The sequence below is a fragment of the Strigops habroptila genome, chromosome 2 (assembly GCF_004027225.2).
Source record: "Strigops habroptila isolate Jane chromosome 2, bStrHab1.2.pri, whole genome shotgun sequence".
NCBI classification, from domain to species: domain Eukaryota; kingdom Metazoa; phylum Chordata; class Aves; order Psittaciformes; family Psittacidae; genus Strigops; species Strigops habroptila.
This window is the reverse complement of record NC_044278.2, coordinates 95,962,414-95,978,221: the sequence shown is the minus strand read 5'-3', so window position 1 is coordinate 95,978,221 and position 15,808 is coordinate 95,962,414. Positions and strand designations below refer to the sequence as shown.

At 42.9% G+C, this 15,808-nt stretch overlaps 1 protein-coding gene across 1 annotated transcript; it reads left to right on the top strand.

The window, feature by feature from the left end:
* Positions 1-3,399: 3,399 nt before the first annotated feature.
* DLEU7 (deleted in lymphocytic leukemia 7) lies at positions 3,400-11,602 on the top strand. The gene is made up of 2 exons (XM_030477578.1): positions 3,400-3,861; positions 11,396-11,602. Exons 1-2 carry the CDS (start codon positions 3,400-3,402, stop codon positions 11,600-11,602), a joined length of 669 nt encoding a protein of 222 aa, XP_030333438.1.
* The last annotated feature ends 4,206 nt before the right edge of the window (positions 11,603-15,808 follow it).

The window sequence follows — 15,808 nt, the reverse complement described above, 5'->3', positions numbered from 1 at the left end:
TTTGGGTTTTTAGCCTTGAGCTACGTTAGACAGAAAAAATGCTGTATTTTCTCAAAGTGTTGCCAGATTAAAATAAGCAGCTATTCAGCTTTTTTCTTTTTTTTTTTTTTTTTTTTTTTTTTTACCCCGGAAGGATGGTTAACTCATTCAGAAAAACTCATTGACTGTACAAGTACATTCCATTATAGCAGAAGTAGTGTAGAGACAAACTCTGCTTTTTTGTATACATCCTGGAGTGAGGGGCAGAAGCTTCTACATCCATTCTGCCTCTTCAGACATACTTGGCAAAACAGATGGAACAGCAGCAGTGTCAGGAAGAAAACCTCTGGATTTATGGATACACACTAGAACCATGTTAAAAACAGTTAACAGACAGAATGGCCTGCCACGGTTTAAGTTATTAGGTGAGAGGTACTAGCTGTGTCAAAGGTAGATGTCACAACATATGATTTCTTTACCATTAAGTCACGATTTATCTCCTCTTGGTTTACTCTCTACTTGACCAATGACTCAGTATCTTCAGGGCTTCACATGGAACACATGTAAACAACAAGCAGACAGGGAGGCAGATCTTGGAAATAAAACCAGACTTCCACATCTTGTTTTTGCAATTGTCCATGGATAGCATTTCTCTAAGAAAATTCCTGATAAGGGTTTGTTAGAGGTTTTGAAGGTTTTTATGGTTTTGTATAGGAAAAGTTTTATAAAATGTTAATCTACCCCAAGACTTCAGACCACCTAAGAAGACCATATTTCTAGCACTTAAAAAGTGAGCAAGCTGACAAACTGCAAATCTGTGTGTTCTTCTCCACACTCCTGTACCCAATTCTCTGCAATTTTACCTCATTTGCCATTTGGTTTCAGTGTCTAGCATAGGTCCTGTACTGATGCCAGGCTAGTCTGATCATCTCCTATAGGAAGAACATTCTGCTGGCAGATGTCTATCAAGTGATGGATTAGGTTTATTCCTTTATGAAAAAGAGCTTTTTTCTTTTCCATTCAATACTAGTGCTCAGCACCACAAAACCAGCAACAATAAAACTGCTGGTAGCAGTAACATAATGCTAAAATTGCTAACAATAACAAAGAGCTTTACTGAGAACACTCTGAAGATCCTCAAACCTAATAATAATAATAATTTCACTTAGCACAGTGAGAGATGTAACTTTTAAAGAAGAAATAACAAACTAAGTAGAAGGGACAATCTCTCCATTCTTTTCATTATATGTATCAAAGGGGAAGAAATGGTGGTTTGTTTTGTTTTTCCACAGAAAATATGAGATATTTTACTGAGAATGAAAAGTTGAAATCTCACTAGATTTTTGTAAACTAAAATCTAAAACAAATCAAAACACAAAATGTGGATCAACACAGGCAAAACGCTTCTCTTACTCCTCCTTGGTGCCTTTTGTCTATACCTCAACTTAAAAGCAAACTGAAAAAAATCGCACTAAAAAAACCCCAAACTTTAAAATATGTGCCTGGGTGTTTGAATGCATTATTCTGACTTTCTAAGCATTTTTTCCTGATTTTTTCCTGATTTTTAAACAAAAAATTATGAAAATGGACGTTCTTCAGCAGTGCGTGTTCATGAATCCAGATTTTTTCACAAAGACAACTTAGGGAAAATTTGTGCTTGATTCCAGGCCCTCTTTGCCCTCCTCTAAAAACCTGAAGAACTCTAATACCCAGCTCTTTTACTGTACAGGTATGAAAACACATCACCGTGGGAGTCAGCACCATTATCCTCATTTCCCATGGTGGAAGAGTGAGGGACCTGCCTGAGGACAAATAGCAGACCAGCCATGCAGCTGAAAGGAGAGGTTTCCCCTTTGCTTCTAAGACTACCCAACCCAGCTGGTACTCTTTTGTCTTTGCTGTGTGAACAAGGAATGGGTCTCTGAGTTGATAATTTATCTCTAGCCCTGAGATGGGATTGATACACTTGATTTTGTAAGAGATGGTGAGAGTAAATCCCAGCTTTGAGGAGCAGGAGGAAGACCAGCACTTCTCCAGATGGACTTGCTGTGAGATGATCTGCCCAATGACTGAGGCAATGTAGGGGGGTCCAAAGAGAGTGGGTGCAGGCACATCCCTCCTCATTTCCCCCTAAGAAAGCAGATTTATCTGCATTTATAACGAACACAATGCTGAGAGAATGCTACCTAAAGTTTAATTAGGGAGCAAACAGAAAGTTTAGATAAAAGTCTTTCAAGGAAAAATAATGAGCAGAATAACAGTAGAAACAGTTGCTATATGGACAAGGCAAAATATTTGAGAAGGAAAACATCTCTGAGAAGAAAGCACAAGGGTAGAGCTATTATAGCTTCTGAGGCCTTTTCCCTCAGACTTCTTATTTTATAACATATTTCTAAAACACAACACCCACAACTGTTTTTCTTCATCTATCAAAGCATAAAATTGCCAGTCCTTTGACCTAACTTAAATGAAGGAAGTAGCAATGTTAGGTTTAATTAAAACCAGCAAATATTTGTACAGCTGTCCCTGGTTTCACAGCACAGAAATAGGTTTAGCATCAAATCTTACAGTTTTAAATCCTTTGGGAACCATATACAAAAACATATAGGATCCTTCTGGCTGACTTGCCAAAGCCAGAAATGCCTTTTTTTGGAGTTATTTCAGGTGGGGCTCATTCAGCCTTCCCGTTTCCAACCCACTGTTTTCCTACTTGAGATTTTTTTTACTTCTTTCCATGCTCCAAATGCAGTACTGTCAGCTTGACAGGTCTGGATGCATTTGATGCATTTTGGAGTTGTGAATAATAATAATAATAATAGTAATAAAACTGAGGGTAGGCCGAGAAGTTTTGACTTAGGAGCAACCATAGCTTTTTGGTGGAAACCCTGCTCACCAGACCCAGTTGGGTGTTTCCAGGGACCTTTGCCTCTTGGTGTGGTTGTCACTGGGAGGCACCTGGCATGGGATGCAGGAGCATCAACCAGACCTGCACCAAACACCCCTGGAAACAGGAGGGGTCTGGAATGAAAAGTTTCACTCCTGGCCCTTGCTTTCCTTTTAAATTACACATCGAAATATGCTGTAAAATCCTTCAGCACCGAGCTGTATAATGCAGCCTCGGGAGGGCTGACTCCATGTGCACCCCACCCCCTTGAATGGGCCAGTCTTGGCAAGCACACTCCCAGCAGGGACCACAGGAGGATTTACGCTGCCTTGTGCAAAAGGCTTGGCAGACCCAAGCTCTGCACCCACCCGTTCGTCCCTCCCAAGCAAAGCCAGCCCTGGTGGGGTGGAGAGGCAGGTGGGGCGGGTGGCCACCCAACATGGGTCAGAGATAAGAGGGAAGAGGGAGGGAAGGGGCCAATCCAGGTTTAAAAAGCTGCACCCAGATCTGGAGTGGGAAGGGAGGTAGGAAGGCTGATGGCGGGTCCGTCTGCTCTGCTTTTGTCCATCAGACACCAGGCAGAGGCTCTCTGCACTCTCCAGGCTGCTGTAGCCTCCCATCTTCCCTGCAGCCCCCCCCAGCCTTCCCACACCCAAACCTTTGGTGCTGGCAGGGCTGGCACAGCTTGGCACAGCCCAGGAGCAGTGATGGAGCTGTCTGAGCCTGGTGTGGCTCAGGAGCTGGAGGAAGAGAGAAAAGCCCCAAGGAAAAGCCCTAAGGAAGGAGAAGAGAGTGAAGACCTATCTTCTCTCAGCCCAGGTGATCCCAGGCCAGAGAGGCTGTCCTGGCCAAGGCTGGCAAGGTGTGAGACACTTCGAGAGAAGGCTTTGTGCAGCAAGATGTCCCGAATAGTAGAAGCGACTTCCCGGCTTGTACAAGTAGAACAGTCTCTCCTGCTCCCTCTCCTACAGCAGCATCCTCTTCCTCTCCACCCAAAAGTAAGTAAGAGGGAGACAGAATTTCACTTGTCTTTGGGCAGAAGGGCAGTGGCCTGCATCCCATAACTGCACGTGCTGGGTCTTGCCATGCAGACTGGAAGAGTTTCATCTACATTAATTTTCAGTTAGGTAATTTAAGCCTACAACCTACAAAACAGAAAGCTACTGACAGATCAATGTAGTTGCATCACAGGGGTTCAGGGGGTAAAAACACTTTCTGGCACAGTGAAGGCTTACTGACATGCTGAGTAGCCTGGAAAGATTATTTAGAGCTTTTTCAGAAGCCAGTTTTATATGTCTAAATTTCTGTGCACCCCGGACCCGCCATCAGCCTTCCTACCTCCCTTCCCACTCCAGATCTGGGTGCAGCTTTTTAAACCTGGATTGGCCCCTTCCCTCCCTCTTCCCTCTTATCTCTGACCCATGTTGGGTGGCCACCCGCCCCACCTGCCTCTCCACCCCACCAGGGCTGGCTTTGCTTGGGAGGGACGAACGGGTGGGTGCAGAGCTTGGGTCTGCCAAGCCTTTTGCACAAGGCAGCGTAAATCCTCCTGTGGTCCCTGCTGGGAGTGTGCTTGCCAAGACTGGCCCATTCAAGGGGGTGGGGTGCACAGAAAGTCTTAAACTATAAAGCTATTCTCCAGTTCTGAAAGAGCCAAAAGCCAACACAAGATGCAGAGATGACTGGTAACTTGGAAGTGAAACATGACCGACCTGCAGAGCTCATGGCTGTTCCAGGTTTGCGCACATATTTCCAGCATATGAGACACAATGAACATACAGCTGAAAAAATCCTCAATTTTCTGAAAAATACAATGGCTATGCATACTAACCCAGGAATAGGTCTAAGGAAAAGTCTAGATACTTTGTAATTCATGGATTTAGTTGTTGGAGTCCAAATATGTCTTGTTTCAAGTCAGTTTACTTTGGCATTGCCCAAAAGGTCTTTACCTTATGATGAGACGAGTCTTGGGTGTACCATGTAGAACAGGATGGCAGTTCTTACCCAAAGTGCGTGCCACAAAACCCCGTTATAGTAATAGACACCAATTGCTGGGCCAGCTGAGCTGAAAACTGCTCTTGCACCTTTGTGCCAACCTTCCCATCATAGACCAGCACAATGTGGGAAGCTGGGGTGTACTGAAGCAGCAAAGATGTAACCACTTAAAGTCTCATCTGGTGGATAAATATTTGTGAGTAAAATTTTGCTATGACTTCTGGTTTGTTAGTATCTTGGTGGTGAATTCGAGATATTGCAAGATACTGTTTTCACGTGTGCTAGATCAATGTACTGAGTCCAGCTGGCTTTGTGACGTTCACAATTTGTTAAAAATCAAATCCAAACTATCTCAAGTCAAGATAAAACTCAGTCACCAAGATTCAGAAACAACCTTTAAACATTTGGGTCCAAATATGTTCAGTCCCCAGGAATATCCATCTCAGAGTCCACTAGGAATAAATACACCTAGAGGTGGAAGGGGCAGTATTGGAAGCTATGTGTGACATTAAAAGAGAGTGTTAAAAATCAAATTAAATTGTTAGACATTATTCTTCAAAAATGAGAGTGACAGGTTGTGCTGCTGCAATACTAATTTTCCAGTAAGACTTCTTCACTGCACTTAATTTTAAATAAACAAGGCTAATGACTTTTTTCCTTTTTTTTGACAAACAAATACAGGCTTGATGAAATACAGCCACCTCAGCGAAGTTCTGTTTTCTTCCTCTTCTTTCCCAGAACTACTTTAATGTCTACTTGTAGGAAAGCACGTGTTTAGATACCACTGGGAATACAGTTTACTTTGGATTCTGATTTTCCTATTCTACTTGAAGCTAAATTAGGTCCCTTTTTCACCGAAAACCCATTATCACGACCCACTGAGCTCTGGGACTTTCCCCCCTTCTCTTCTACAATGAGGTTACATAAATTCTGAGCCGGGTTTCCTCATACCCTGTGTCATGGATAACCAACCCTCTTAATTGCAAGTAGTTTCACCGCTGAAGATTTTATTTTGAAGTAAATTGGATTCCAAGGGATACATTTATGTTATAACCTGTCCATAAATTCAGATGAACAAGCCCATAAAAATAAGCTCTAAGCCAATGAGTTGGCTAAAATCCCTTCAGAATGGCAGCCCGTGGTAGGATGTCCGTCTACTCACTGTTTCAGAGGGAAAGCTCTGGGTTTATGTCTCATCAGTGAGAGACACTCACCGATGCTAGTAGTCAGTGCTTGATATTTCTTATTTGTTGCTATGGTTATGTCTTTTTCAGTTCCTTCTTGACAATTCTGACCTTCCTGTTTTACATTTGTTTGTGGTTGTTCCATGTTTCCCTTTTATTGGTTTATGGTATCAGTACTGGTTAGCTGAACTGGTTGAAAAGATCACTCTATAAAATGGTCCCAAAAGTGATGGACATAGTTTTGAAGAAAAAATAGATTCAAGAAATGGGAAGGACAACACTGAAATAGCCCCATCCCCTGTAGGTACTGGGAACACCACTTTCTGCTGCGCCCCAGGGCCTGTTAGACAGTGCTAGTCCTCAGCTAATAAAAGGTGGGTGTTAATTTCTGATGAAAACTGACACCCTTTCAAGAATTTGGAGGAAATCCTTTACTAACGACAGAAAGTGTGTTGTTACTGATTTTGCCTGCAGTACGACTGCAAAGAGACTGCTTAGCCAGTGGGTCTGTGTGAAGATGGGGAAGGGCCTCTTTCCCCTCATCCTGAGACCCAGGCGACCACATCGCCCCACTGCCTAACCAGCAGTTTGCTGGCATCGAACCAACAAGCAAACTCCTCGTGCCTTCTGCCTCCACAAAGACTCCCTGTGATAATGTCCATGTTTTCCCTCTTCCATAATTACACACTGCCAAGGCGAACAGAATGATTTTTTTTTTTTTAAGAGATTCTGTATTTTAAGCAGCAATATGAGTGCATTTGAAAAGGAAAAATACAAGGTATAAGAGCTTCCCAAAATAGCAGCATGCAGCTTGCCCTGGCTGTGCTCAGGTGCAGCTATGCATTACTCCAGCTTTCTGATAACATCCTGTCTCCTGCGCTGGAGTTACCTAGGGGTCGTGAGGACAGTAATAAATCAGAAATGTGTAGCGGATTGGACTGGGCCAATCTCGACAGCAGCCAGCGGGGAATGGAATATAAATCATGCTAAGAAGTTAAAATAGCCATCCCATTTGCAAAACAGTCATGGTATTTTCCTTAAGGGGGAAAAGAAAATAGTGTCCTTAGAAAGTGCCAGATTGGCAGGGTGGGATAATAAAAAAACTTCTGACTGTGCAAGTTTCTCCTGCCCGTGTGCTACAGCGCCACTGATCTGAGTGATGTGGAGGAAGAAGGTCAGGGTGGCAGGCTCAGCGCTCCTAGCTGAAAAGAGCAGCATCAGCAGACCTGCATATGCACCTGTAGTCCTCTTGCCCTGGATCTCCTGCCGGAGTGAAACAGTGCAGTTGCTGTGAAATCAGCCCAGTGGCACTTCATTTGTACCAAGAGTGAGTCACATCACTAGGGCTCAAGTGATGGTATGAAGGCAGTTCTGCCCTGCTTCCCGCAGGCAGGCAGGGAGGATGGTGCATTGCGTCTGCTAAGTCTGCTCACAGTGGTGCGAGCCACAGTCTTTGTTTTCCTGATATATTGAGACCCATTCCTCGGGGAAAAACCCCAGAAACCACAAGTTCATTGCAGGCCAAACAACAGCACAGCAACAGGCATCGCTGACTTGGCCACAGGTGAGCTGAAGACCTGGAGGTGTCCTGCTCCTCAGCAGAAAAGCAGCGATGGCTGGTAGAGCCAGGCATCTCTGCCAGCTGCTCAGCAGAACATAAGCCCAGGGCTTTTCACCCAGGGGACTTGCACATTTTCGGGGAGGAATATGGAATTGGTGGCTGTTGCTAGATGACATTTCTAATGGTAGTTAGTAAGCTTGTTTTCTGGTTGCTGATTTCCTGACACAAATCAGAGATTGGTTCTCAGTACCTAAGTGACTTGTTCTTCCTTATGTGAGAGATTTGAAGGCTGATTCATAAATAATGGCTCAGGGGTGATGGGAACAAGATAAATTGCTTTCATTAGAATTCACATAAAACAGCAGCAGAGTCCCTTCTTGCCACTACGGATTGAACAAATGTGCCAGCATGCATGTTTTTCATTTTGCAGCCACTGATATTATGAAGTTGTTCCTGGACCTAATAGCTTTGAACGTTCATTTTTTTTTAAGTAATTAATATGAAGAGTGATCCTGGAAAAAATTGCCTCACCCACCACAAAGTTATTTGCAAGCTGTAGGCATCATACTCATTTCTGTGGATATTTTTTTAAATACTGACAAATGGACAATTTGAGGTTCTTCAAGAGAGGAATTGCTTTTGAGATCTTTCTGGAAGCTTGGAGGAAATATGCTTAGGCAGTTCCATTTTATTAATATGATAGTGCTGCACTCCACATTCATGGGCACCTGCTGTGTTAGAAAGAGGCTTTGCAGCAGCAAACCACAGAATAAACTACACTAGGGACTTGGGGGATTATTTTGGGTTTTTTCCACAGAAATAATAACTTTACAAGGAATTATTAGACACGCCTCCATTCTTGAGGGTATATATCTTAGGATATACCTTCCAAATGCAAGTGTTTTAGAAAACAGCAGGTGAGAAATGGATACTGACTTGAGGTGGGGCTTATCTGCCCCATGGAGGTTTCCCAAAGGCTGAGCTGCTCAAGACATGTGCCCTTTAGGGTCTCTAGAAAGAAAGAGGCACTCCAGATTCAGTTCATCCTGTAACAGCCATCTAAGATGGGTCAGAAAAACCTTTCTTACTGCTCTCTGCTGACCACAGGCGGAGCCTCTGGGAAAAAGCTCTGGCTTAGACTTTCATGTGCCCAAGGAATGCCGCAGGAATCACTTTCTAAAATGACCATTTTATTCCTCCAGAAGCTGAGCTATCCTGAACATTTATACTGGAAAAACATAAAATAGGTCAGTGGGGGTGGAGGAGCTGATTTACCAAGAATGGATATTAAGAGCTCTGGCACTCCAGCCCTGACTCCTAGATTTGGCCCGCTGATCACGGAGAGTATCCAGCACCTGGACCAGGGCACCACCACTGCCACTCTGCCTTCAGTGGAAATTCTGTCTACCAGGGCTCATGGAGATTAAAGAAAAATGTTGAGGGCTGGCAGCAGGCCGGGGTCTAAATTCAAGTGTGCTGGAGAAAAAGGCAGCTGTCTGTAAAAGGCAGCTGTAGGAATCTGTTTGATGGGTCAGGTTGGCATCTCGAAGTAAAATAAAAGATGGAAGCAAACATTTTGTATCTTCTCTAAGGAAGCCTTTATAAAAGTGGCCTCTTCATAAATGCAAAGCAACTTGGCGGATAGTATCAATTTTATGTTAAGGTTCAACAATAAAAGCTGGGCCATCAGAAACATCCTGAAACATCAGCCTACCACTGAGTGACAACTGCATGAAACAGACCTTGGGCAGTGGAAAATTTTAAGCCATAAATTAGAGTGCCTTGAAACTAGTAGGCCATGCTGTTTTATATTCTGGGGGAGGTTCTTTACTAACTCATCTGTTTAAACATATGGATCTTGACAAAGGAAAGCTGCAGGGAGGATCCTACTCCTGTCCTGCAATTGAAAACACTTAAAATCAAATCATTGCAAATATTCCTCTTACCTTCTCCTAAATGGGAAAGTACTGCAGGAACTGCTGCTTTCTATCAGTTTGGCTCACAAGGGCCCTATTTCCTGAAGTTAAAATGCAAAAAAATTCTAGTCTGAAACTTTTTCTTTTCCTTCAGTTAGTTACTGGACACTTTTACTGAAAGCAGAGAGATAAGTCAAGTTTTTGTTCTCTGTCATGTATCCTAAAGCTCCCATGTGCTGGACACCTGAAAAAGCTAGCAAAGCTAGCTTGTTTACTTAGTGCAATTTATTTGACCTTCTAATATATTTGAGTAAGGATTTTATACCTAAGGCAACTTTACAGAACAGATTTGAAAGGTGACCTTCAAAGGAAACATCAAAATCTTTCTGAAAAGGGAAACTTTGGAAATATATGTGGAAAAGGCTGCTTTTCAGCTAACCTCCTGACTCAGGACTCCCTGGTTTTTCAGCACAGGAGTGTACCAGAGCAGTGAGTTCACCTTGCCCACCGCAGACCCACAATTGTTATCGTATAATACCTAAGGGCCCAGGAATGGTGCTGGATGGCTAGTTTCAGTATTTCCATAATGAATGCGTTCTATTTGCTGGCTGGGGCAGTCATGCAGCACTGGTTTTGATGTTAACTCACATTTTAAACCTTCAACTGCCAATCCTTTTTCTGTTCCCATTATGAAGCTGTGATTGTCTTGGTGAAATGGAGGTTTTTAAATAGGTTTCTTTATTGTTTTTAATAACAAAGGTAAAACCGACAATAAGTCTGAACCTAAAAAAAGTGCTTTTAAGAATAACATTAAAACTCAATTTCCTCTCAGCTAAAAGCACAGGCTGCTACTAACTAAAAGAGTAAATACATCAAGTGAAGGAGTTAAGAGGTGCCGAAATCTGGTGTGTATCATAAGCTACAGGAGAAGGTTCTGCCATCACCCACAGCTTGTCCTGGAGTGTTCATTTCTTGAGAGACCTCATGAAGGCATAGGCTGTGATAGAGACCATATTTGCAAATAAATTTTAAGATGACAGTCGTAGATCCTGCTGACAGAAGGTGTCCTTTTCACCTCCAAATTCTCATTCCAAGCACCGAGATGTTCCTTCCTTTGTGCTGACACAGCCATTTCTTAGAGAAGCCAGGCTGGGGAACCATTGCAAGTTAAACCTCTGCTTCTGCTGTCTGCTTCCACCCCTCTCTTAAGTTGCCCTTGCAACATATGATGTTGGTTTGACTGTATTTGCCCATGTAGAGCATTCCACTAGCACAGGCAAGTGTTAAAGCAGCACTTCTCGTTCTGCAAGCCATGCTATATCTGGACTGGGAAGACTTCATAATTTATTACAGCATGTGACCAGCAGAGCTGTCGAGGTCACCTGCCTCACTGGTGATCCCAGTCACATCACAGATGAGGGACACTGCATGGAAGTGATGTTTCTGCAAGGGTTGCTGTCACAAAGTCCCCTTGGGAGCCATTGGGAGCTCTCCAGAGACATCTGGATATAGCATTTCCCTGATGTCCTACTCTTCCCTGTCAGGGAAGAGGGAGTTTAATTTCTTGAGAACAACTACAAAAGTTCTCTCTGTTAGAAACAGAATAATAATAAAAAAAAATTAATTGCTGATTGCTGTGGAAGAAAGTGCCCCTTTAAAGTTAGTAGGTGAAATTGCAACCCAAGGCTAACTGCCAAGACAGCTTGCAGTGGTATTGAATGGTTACACTACATGTATCTCAAAACTGAAGATGTTTCCCACTAAATCAGAGATGGACAGTCATGATTAAGAAGTTTCTGCTTAAAAAAATCAAATCATGCCTAGAAAACTTGGGGAGCATTATTTTTCACTCACTTCTTTTTGCTTTTGCTTTTAGGACAGCATTGAATTTAGAAACATCTGTAGTCGTATGGTTTTACAAAGAGAGGAACAACAATTTGACAGAGACTTACATGAAGCCCACCAGTGTTTGAAGACCATTCTTGAGAAACTCATTTGTTCACTGGCAGCTTCCCCTTCAGATTCTTGTATCCCAGTCCAGTCTGCTCTGAGACAAATCCGTCAAGATCTCCTGGCAATGTGAAACAGCAGGCTGCTTGGCTAAGGAACGGCAAGGCCTATGAGCTGTAATGGTCCTATAAAAATAACAGATAGCTTGAAAGGTGAATCCTGGAGATTTTACTGTAGCAAGAGTTCCTGCTGACTTTACATCAAGGAAGACTTCCCAATGGAAATGGTGTTCCTGCAAAGTCCTGAATAGCCTTCTCATATCAAACTCATACCAAAGTCATGATAATTAGAGCTGGGAACTTCTCCAGAAGTTGCCCTGGAGAAACAGGAATTAATTCTTTAATAATAAGGTCTCAAAATGAATACGGAAAAGTGGAGGCAACCATCAGAAATCTCTCTCTGTTTTCATCACAGCCCAATAAAATGTATTTTCAAGTAATTCCTTATGGAGTGGACACTTGAGAGAGACAGAGAAAATAGAGTGCTTAAGCATGGACTTTTTCATGAGAAGGTATACAGCCTGCTCACACTGCGAATAAAGACAGCCTGCTAAATCCTAACTGCATCTTACCATAATAAGCCAACAAGCCAGGGGAAAGGTGAAGGTGCAGTATCTTCTGTTGTGAAAAGAAAAAAAAAAAAAAAAAAAAAGGAAGAAAAATATGTGGGACCAGTGGGATCAATCACTTGAAACCAATAAAAGGTCTTGGTAGATGATCCAGTGAAGGTGAATGGAAAGCAAAGCAAAAGAGGCATTAACACGGTGAAGCAAAGGTATTTATAAACTGAGGTGAAACATTTGTGAAGACTGCTTTGCAGAGCTTTCTCAGCCCCTGTGACTGTGCAGCAGACAGCATAAAACTCTGCTCTCTTACTGCCAAATCAGGAGGGTTTATGAAGTCACTTACTTCTGTCAAACAGCTGCAGCTGTAATGCTGAGAAGAGGCATTCCCCCCTCTTTTTGCAATAAGATTTAATGTCTGTGTGATTGCTGAGCAGCAATAACGGCTTGTAAAACTCTTTTTTCTTTTTTTCTTCAAAGGGGTAAATTAAGCTGCTTTTAACTGTGATTTGGGTAGTAGGTGAGGGAATTTTGTAGGCTCTGAGATAGAAAAGTATCTCTTTCCATTGGCTGGTGGAGTGAATTTCCACATATGATTTTTTTTTCTTCTTTCTGTCTTTTTTTTTTTAATGTGTGATCGCGAACATCATCAGCTGAATACTTTCCGAGTGTAGTTCCATACTCTGATTGATTTGCCATATTTTATGTTCGCACTTTAAATGTTACAGTGGTGTCATTCTCACAGCTATAATTAAGGCTACCTCAAAATACTTATTCACTGGTTTCTTAGTGTGAATGCAGACCACTGCCCTGGGTTGAAATTTTGCATGGGATGTCTCAGCTTAGAATTCATTTAGAAATGGGAAATAAAAACATGACAGTCAGACCAGCACCAGATATCTCCCTTTTTCCTTTGAAGTGTGACTCACTCCCACAAGGGAAGAGCAAAAAGGGCTACCTTGGGAGCAGAACATGGTGCTGTTTGCCGAAATGTTGTGATCTCCAGAGCAACGCTGAGCATAACTTCAGGCAGCAAACAGACAGAAGGGGTGCACCCAAATGTTACACACACCCCTACAGAGGTGTTAGTGAGTGTGTATCTACTCTTGTTGGCATCGCCCTTCGTAGTGAAGGGACGGAGGCTTGAAGAAGTCTTGTGAAATGAGTTTTTTGGCTATTTTTCAAATGTTATCCACGTGGAGGAGAAATACATGGCCAGCAGAGAGGTCAGGGAGGAAACCTGGGTGACGGCAGCGGCAGCCCTGCGGCCTCTCCACTTTGCAGAGCACAAAGTGGTGCCATTGCTCCCTCCCCCCTGCTTTGGTGTGACAGCTGCCCACCGAAGCCCAGACCCCTCTCACCTGGGCTGCAAGGGGCTGTTTCTTTATTTCCCACCATGTAGGGACGTCACTTCCTAGCTTTCTACACTTGTTTCTATTAGTTCACTCAATCTGCTCTCACACACAAGCACCCTATTACAGGGTCTGCGCTCCAGTTGTTTCAGCAGGGCATTAACCCTGAGCACAAATTGGTTTATCTCCAGTTTCATTAAAAAGAAGACCTTCCACAAGGGCTCTCTATATCCCTCACTTGTATCCAGCTTAGTGTGCTGAAATCTTGGTCTGAAGATCAATAGCAAGATCCCATTGACTTCACCAGGGCTAGAATCTGAGCTATGCTCTCCAGGTCAAAGCTCACATCATCAGCGTTGCTAACAGGGTTGACACTGGAAAGGCTCTGAAAAAAAGCCAACCCAAGCTGATTTCAACTCTCTTCACCCAATCTCATGCATGTGCACACAAAATTAACAACCAAGTACAGAGGAACGAAAACATTTGGCACGTAATTTTCTCTTCAAGCTTCTAGGAAACTAGCAAGTACTACAGATTAAAAGTACATTACATCTACAAAAGTACTCTGGCCACAGTTCCACCAAATTGGACAGGTTCCCTTCTGGATGGCTCTTACCCTAGCAGGTAAGAAACACTAGACCCAGAGGCTTAGGGGAAATTTAGGCCTTCTGAATATAGCTCTTCATGTTTTTTTACAAGAATTAGTGTTTATGTTGAAAATTTCCAGAACTCACTCTTTTCCAAACATTCCCACTTAAAATGAATATTTTGATTCAAGGTCATTTAAAAAGAAAACATTGTTAAATTCTTCGAAATTCTGGGTAGAAATTTAAGAATCCCTTGGGAAACTTCATCTTGCATTGGACTATATAGCACAGGTTTTCAATCCCTTTCCTTGTCCTCGAGATGACGGTGCAATGGAATGGCAGGGCAGTGGGTTCTCAGGCCCCGAGTCTGCAAACACTTTGGGTATGGTTTCATGACTCGAAGTGCTCACATTACTGTGGTTTAATAAGTTACCACCCATCAGCTAAGCCGTGGCAACTGCCTGTACACATACAATTAGCTCACCCTAATTGCAAAATGTGCAACTCACCCTCTTTCAGGAGATCAGTGCAGCTGCAGATTTATATCAAGTTACCCCTTGGTACATTTGAGGCGTAAGGTCCAGTTTCATCATAACTTAGACGAAATGAAGCGTGGTAGAAGATATGAGCATCCAGCATGCCCTTGGGATGGGGATTCACAGCTCGCCCAGCCTCGTGGGCTCAGCAGGCTGGCAGACCCAGGCCATGGCGAGTAGACCTGGAGCCACGGTATGAGCTGCTCTCTGCAGTGTGTTGTGTTTGCTACGCAGCAGGTGAAAATCAGCACATCAAAGAGAATAGCCTTGAATGCGCCTTCCTGCCTCCGACATGGGAAGCAAGGATGGTGCAAGGGAACCTGCTGCCCAGAAGTAGCTGTCCTGGCTCAATGGTAACTGTGTCACCAGCTCGTGCGTCACACACACTGCTGCCACACCTCAGAAAGCTCACTTTTTTTAATGTGAAAATACATTAGGTTTAGGTTCTGCTTTAGGTTCAGGTGGAGAACAAACACTGTTTGCACCTCTATGAATTCATATACCCACCCCAATATCCTGCCCCAGAGCATTTGTGTTTCTGAGCTCTCCACGTACGTCCTCTCTTTTCTGTTGTGCTTTCCAAATAACACCACCCAATTTAGCACAACTGCTGTGCATATGATCCACAAAATCAGCCTGTTTGCCTGGGTTATTATGTATTTACATCTCCTGCTAGCAGGCATCTGATGAAACAACTTCCTCCTCCTTGACAGTCTTTCTGGACTTTAATGACTCAAAGCCTTACTCACTTAAGCAGTCCTTGCTTGAATACGTACTCTGTTGTTTCAACTGGGTTTTCCTGCAGTAGCATCTAAAGGATGTTTCCCACCAGAATGCTGGGTTTCAAGCATAAGATACACTTTGCTACATCATAAAATTAGTGAATAAGAAGCTGACCCGGCAAAGAAACCCTCAGCATGAATGTATTGATTCTATCTTATTAAAGTATTTTCCTACTACTCAGCATGAGGCTCAGGTTAGCAAATGGGGCAAAGTAGTCCAAGAAAATAGAAAACATGTATTATAACACAATAAAAACATACACACACCTCCCCCTGCTTTTTCTTGCATGGTTAGAACTACTTGAATTTTATTTCCAAAATCTAAATGTCAAGACTAAAAAAATAAATTAGAAAAAAAATTAATGATCTTTAAGTAAATATTTTTTCCCTAAATAAGTCTCATGCTAACTGCCTCACGTTCTATTTTAGCTGTTTGAAACAGTTTGAGGTTTAAATCGGA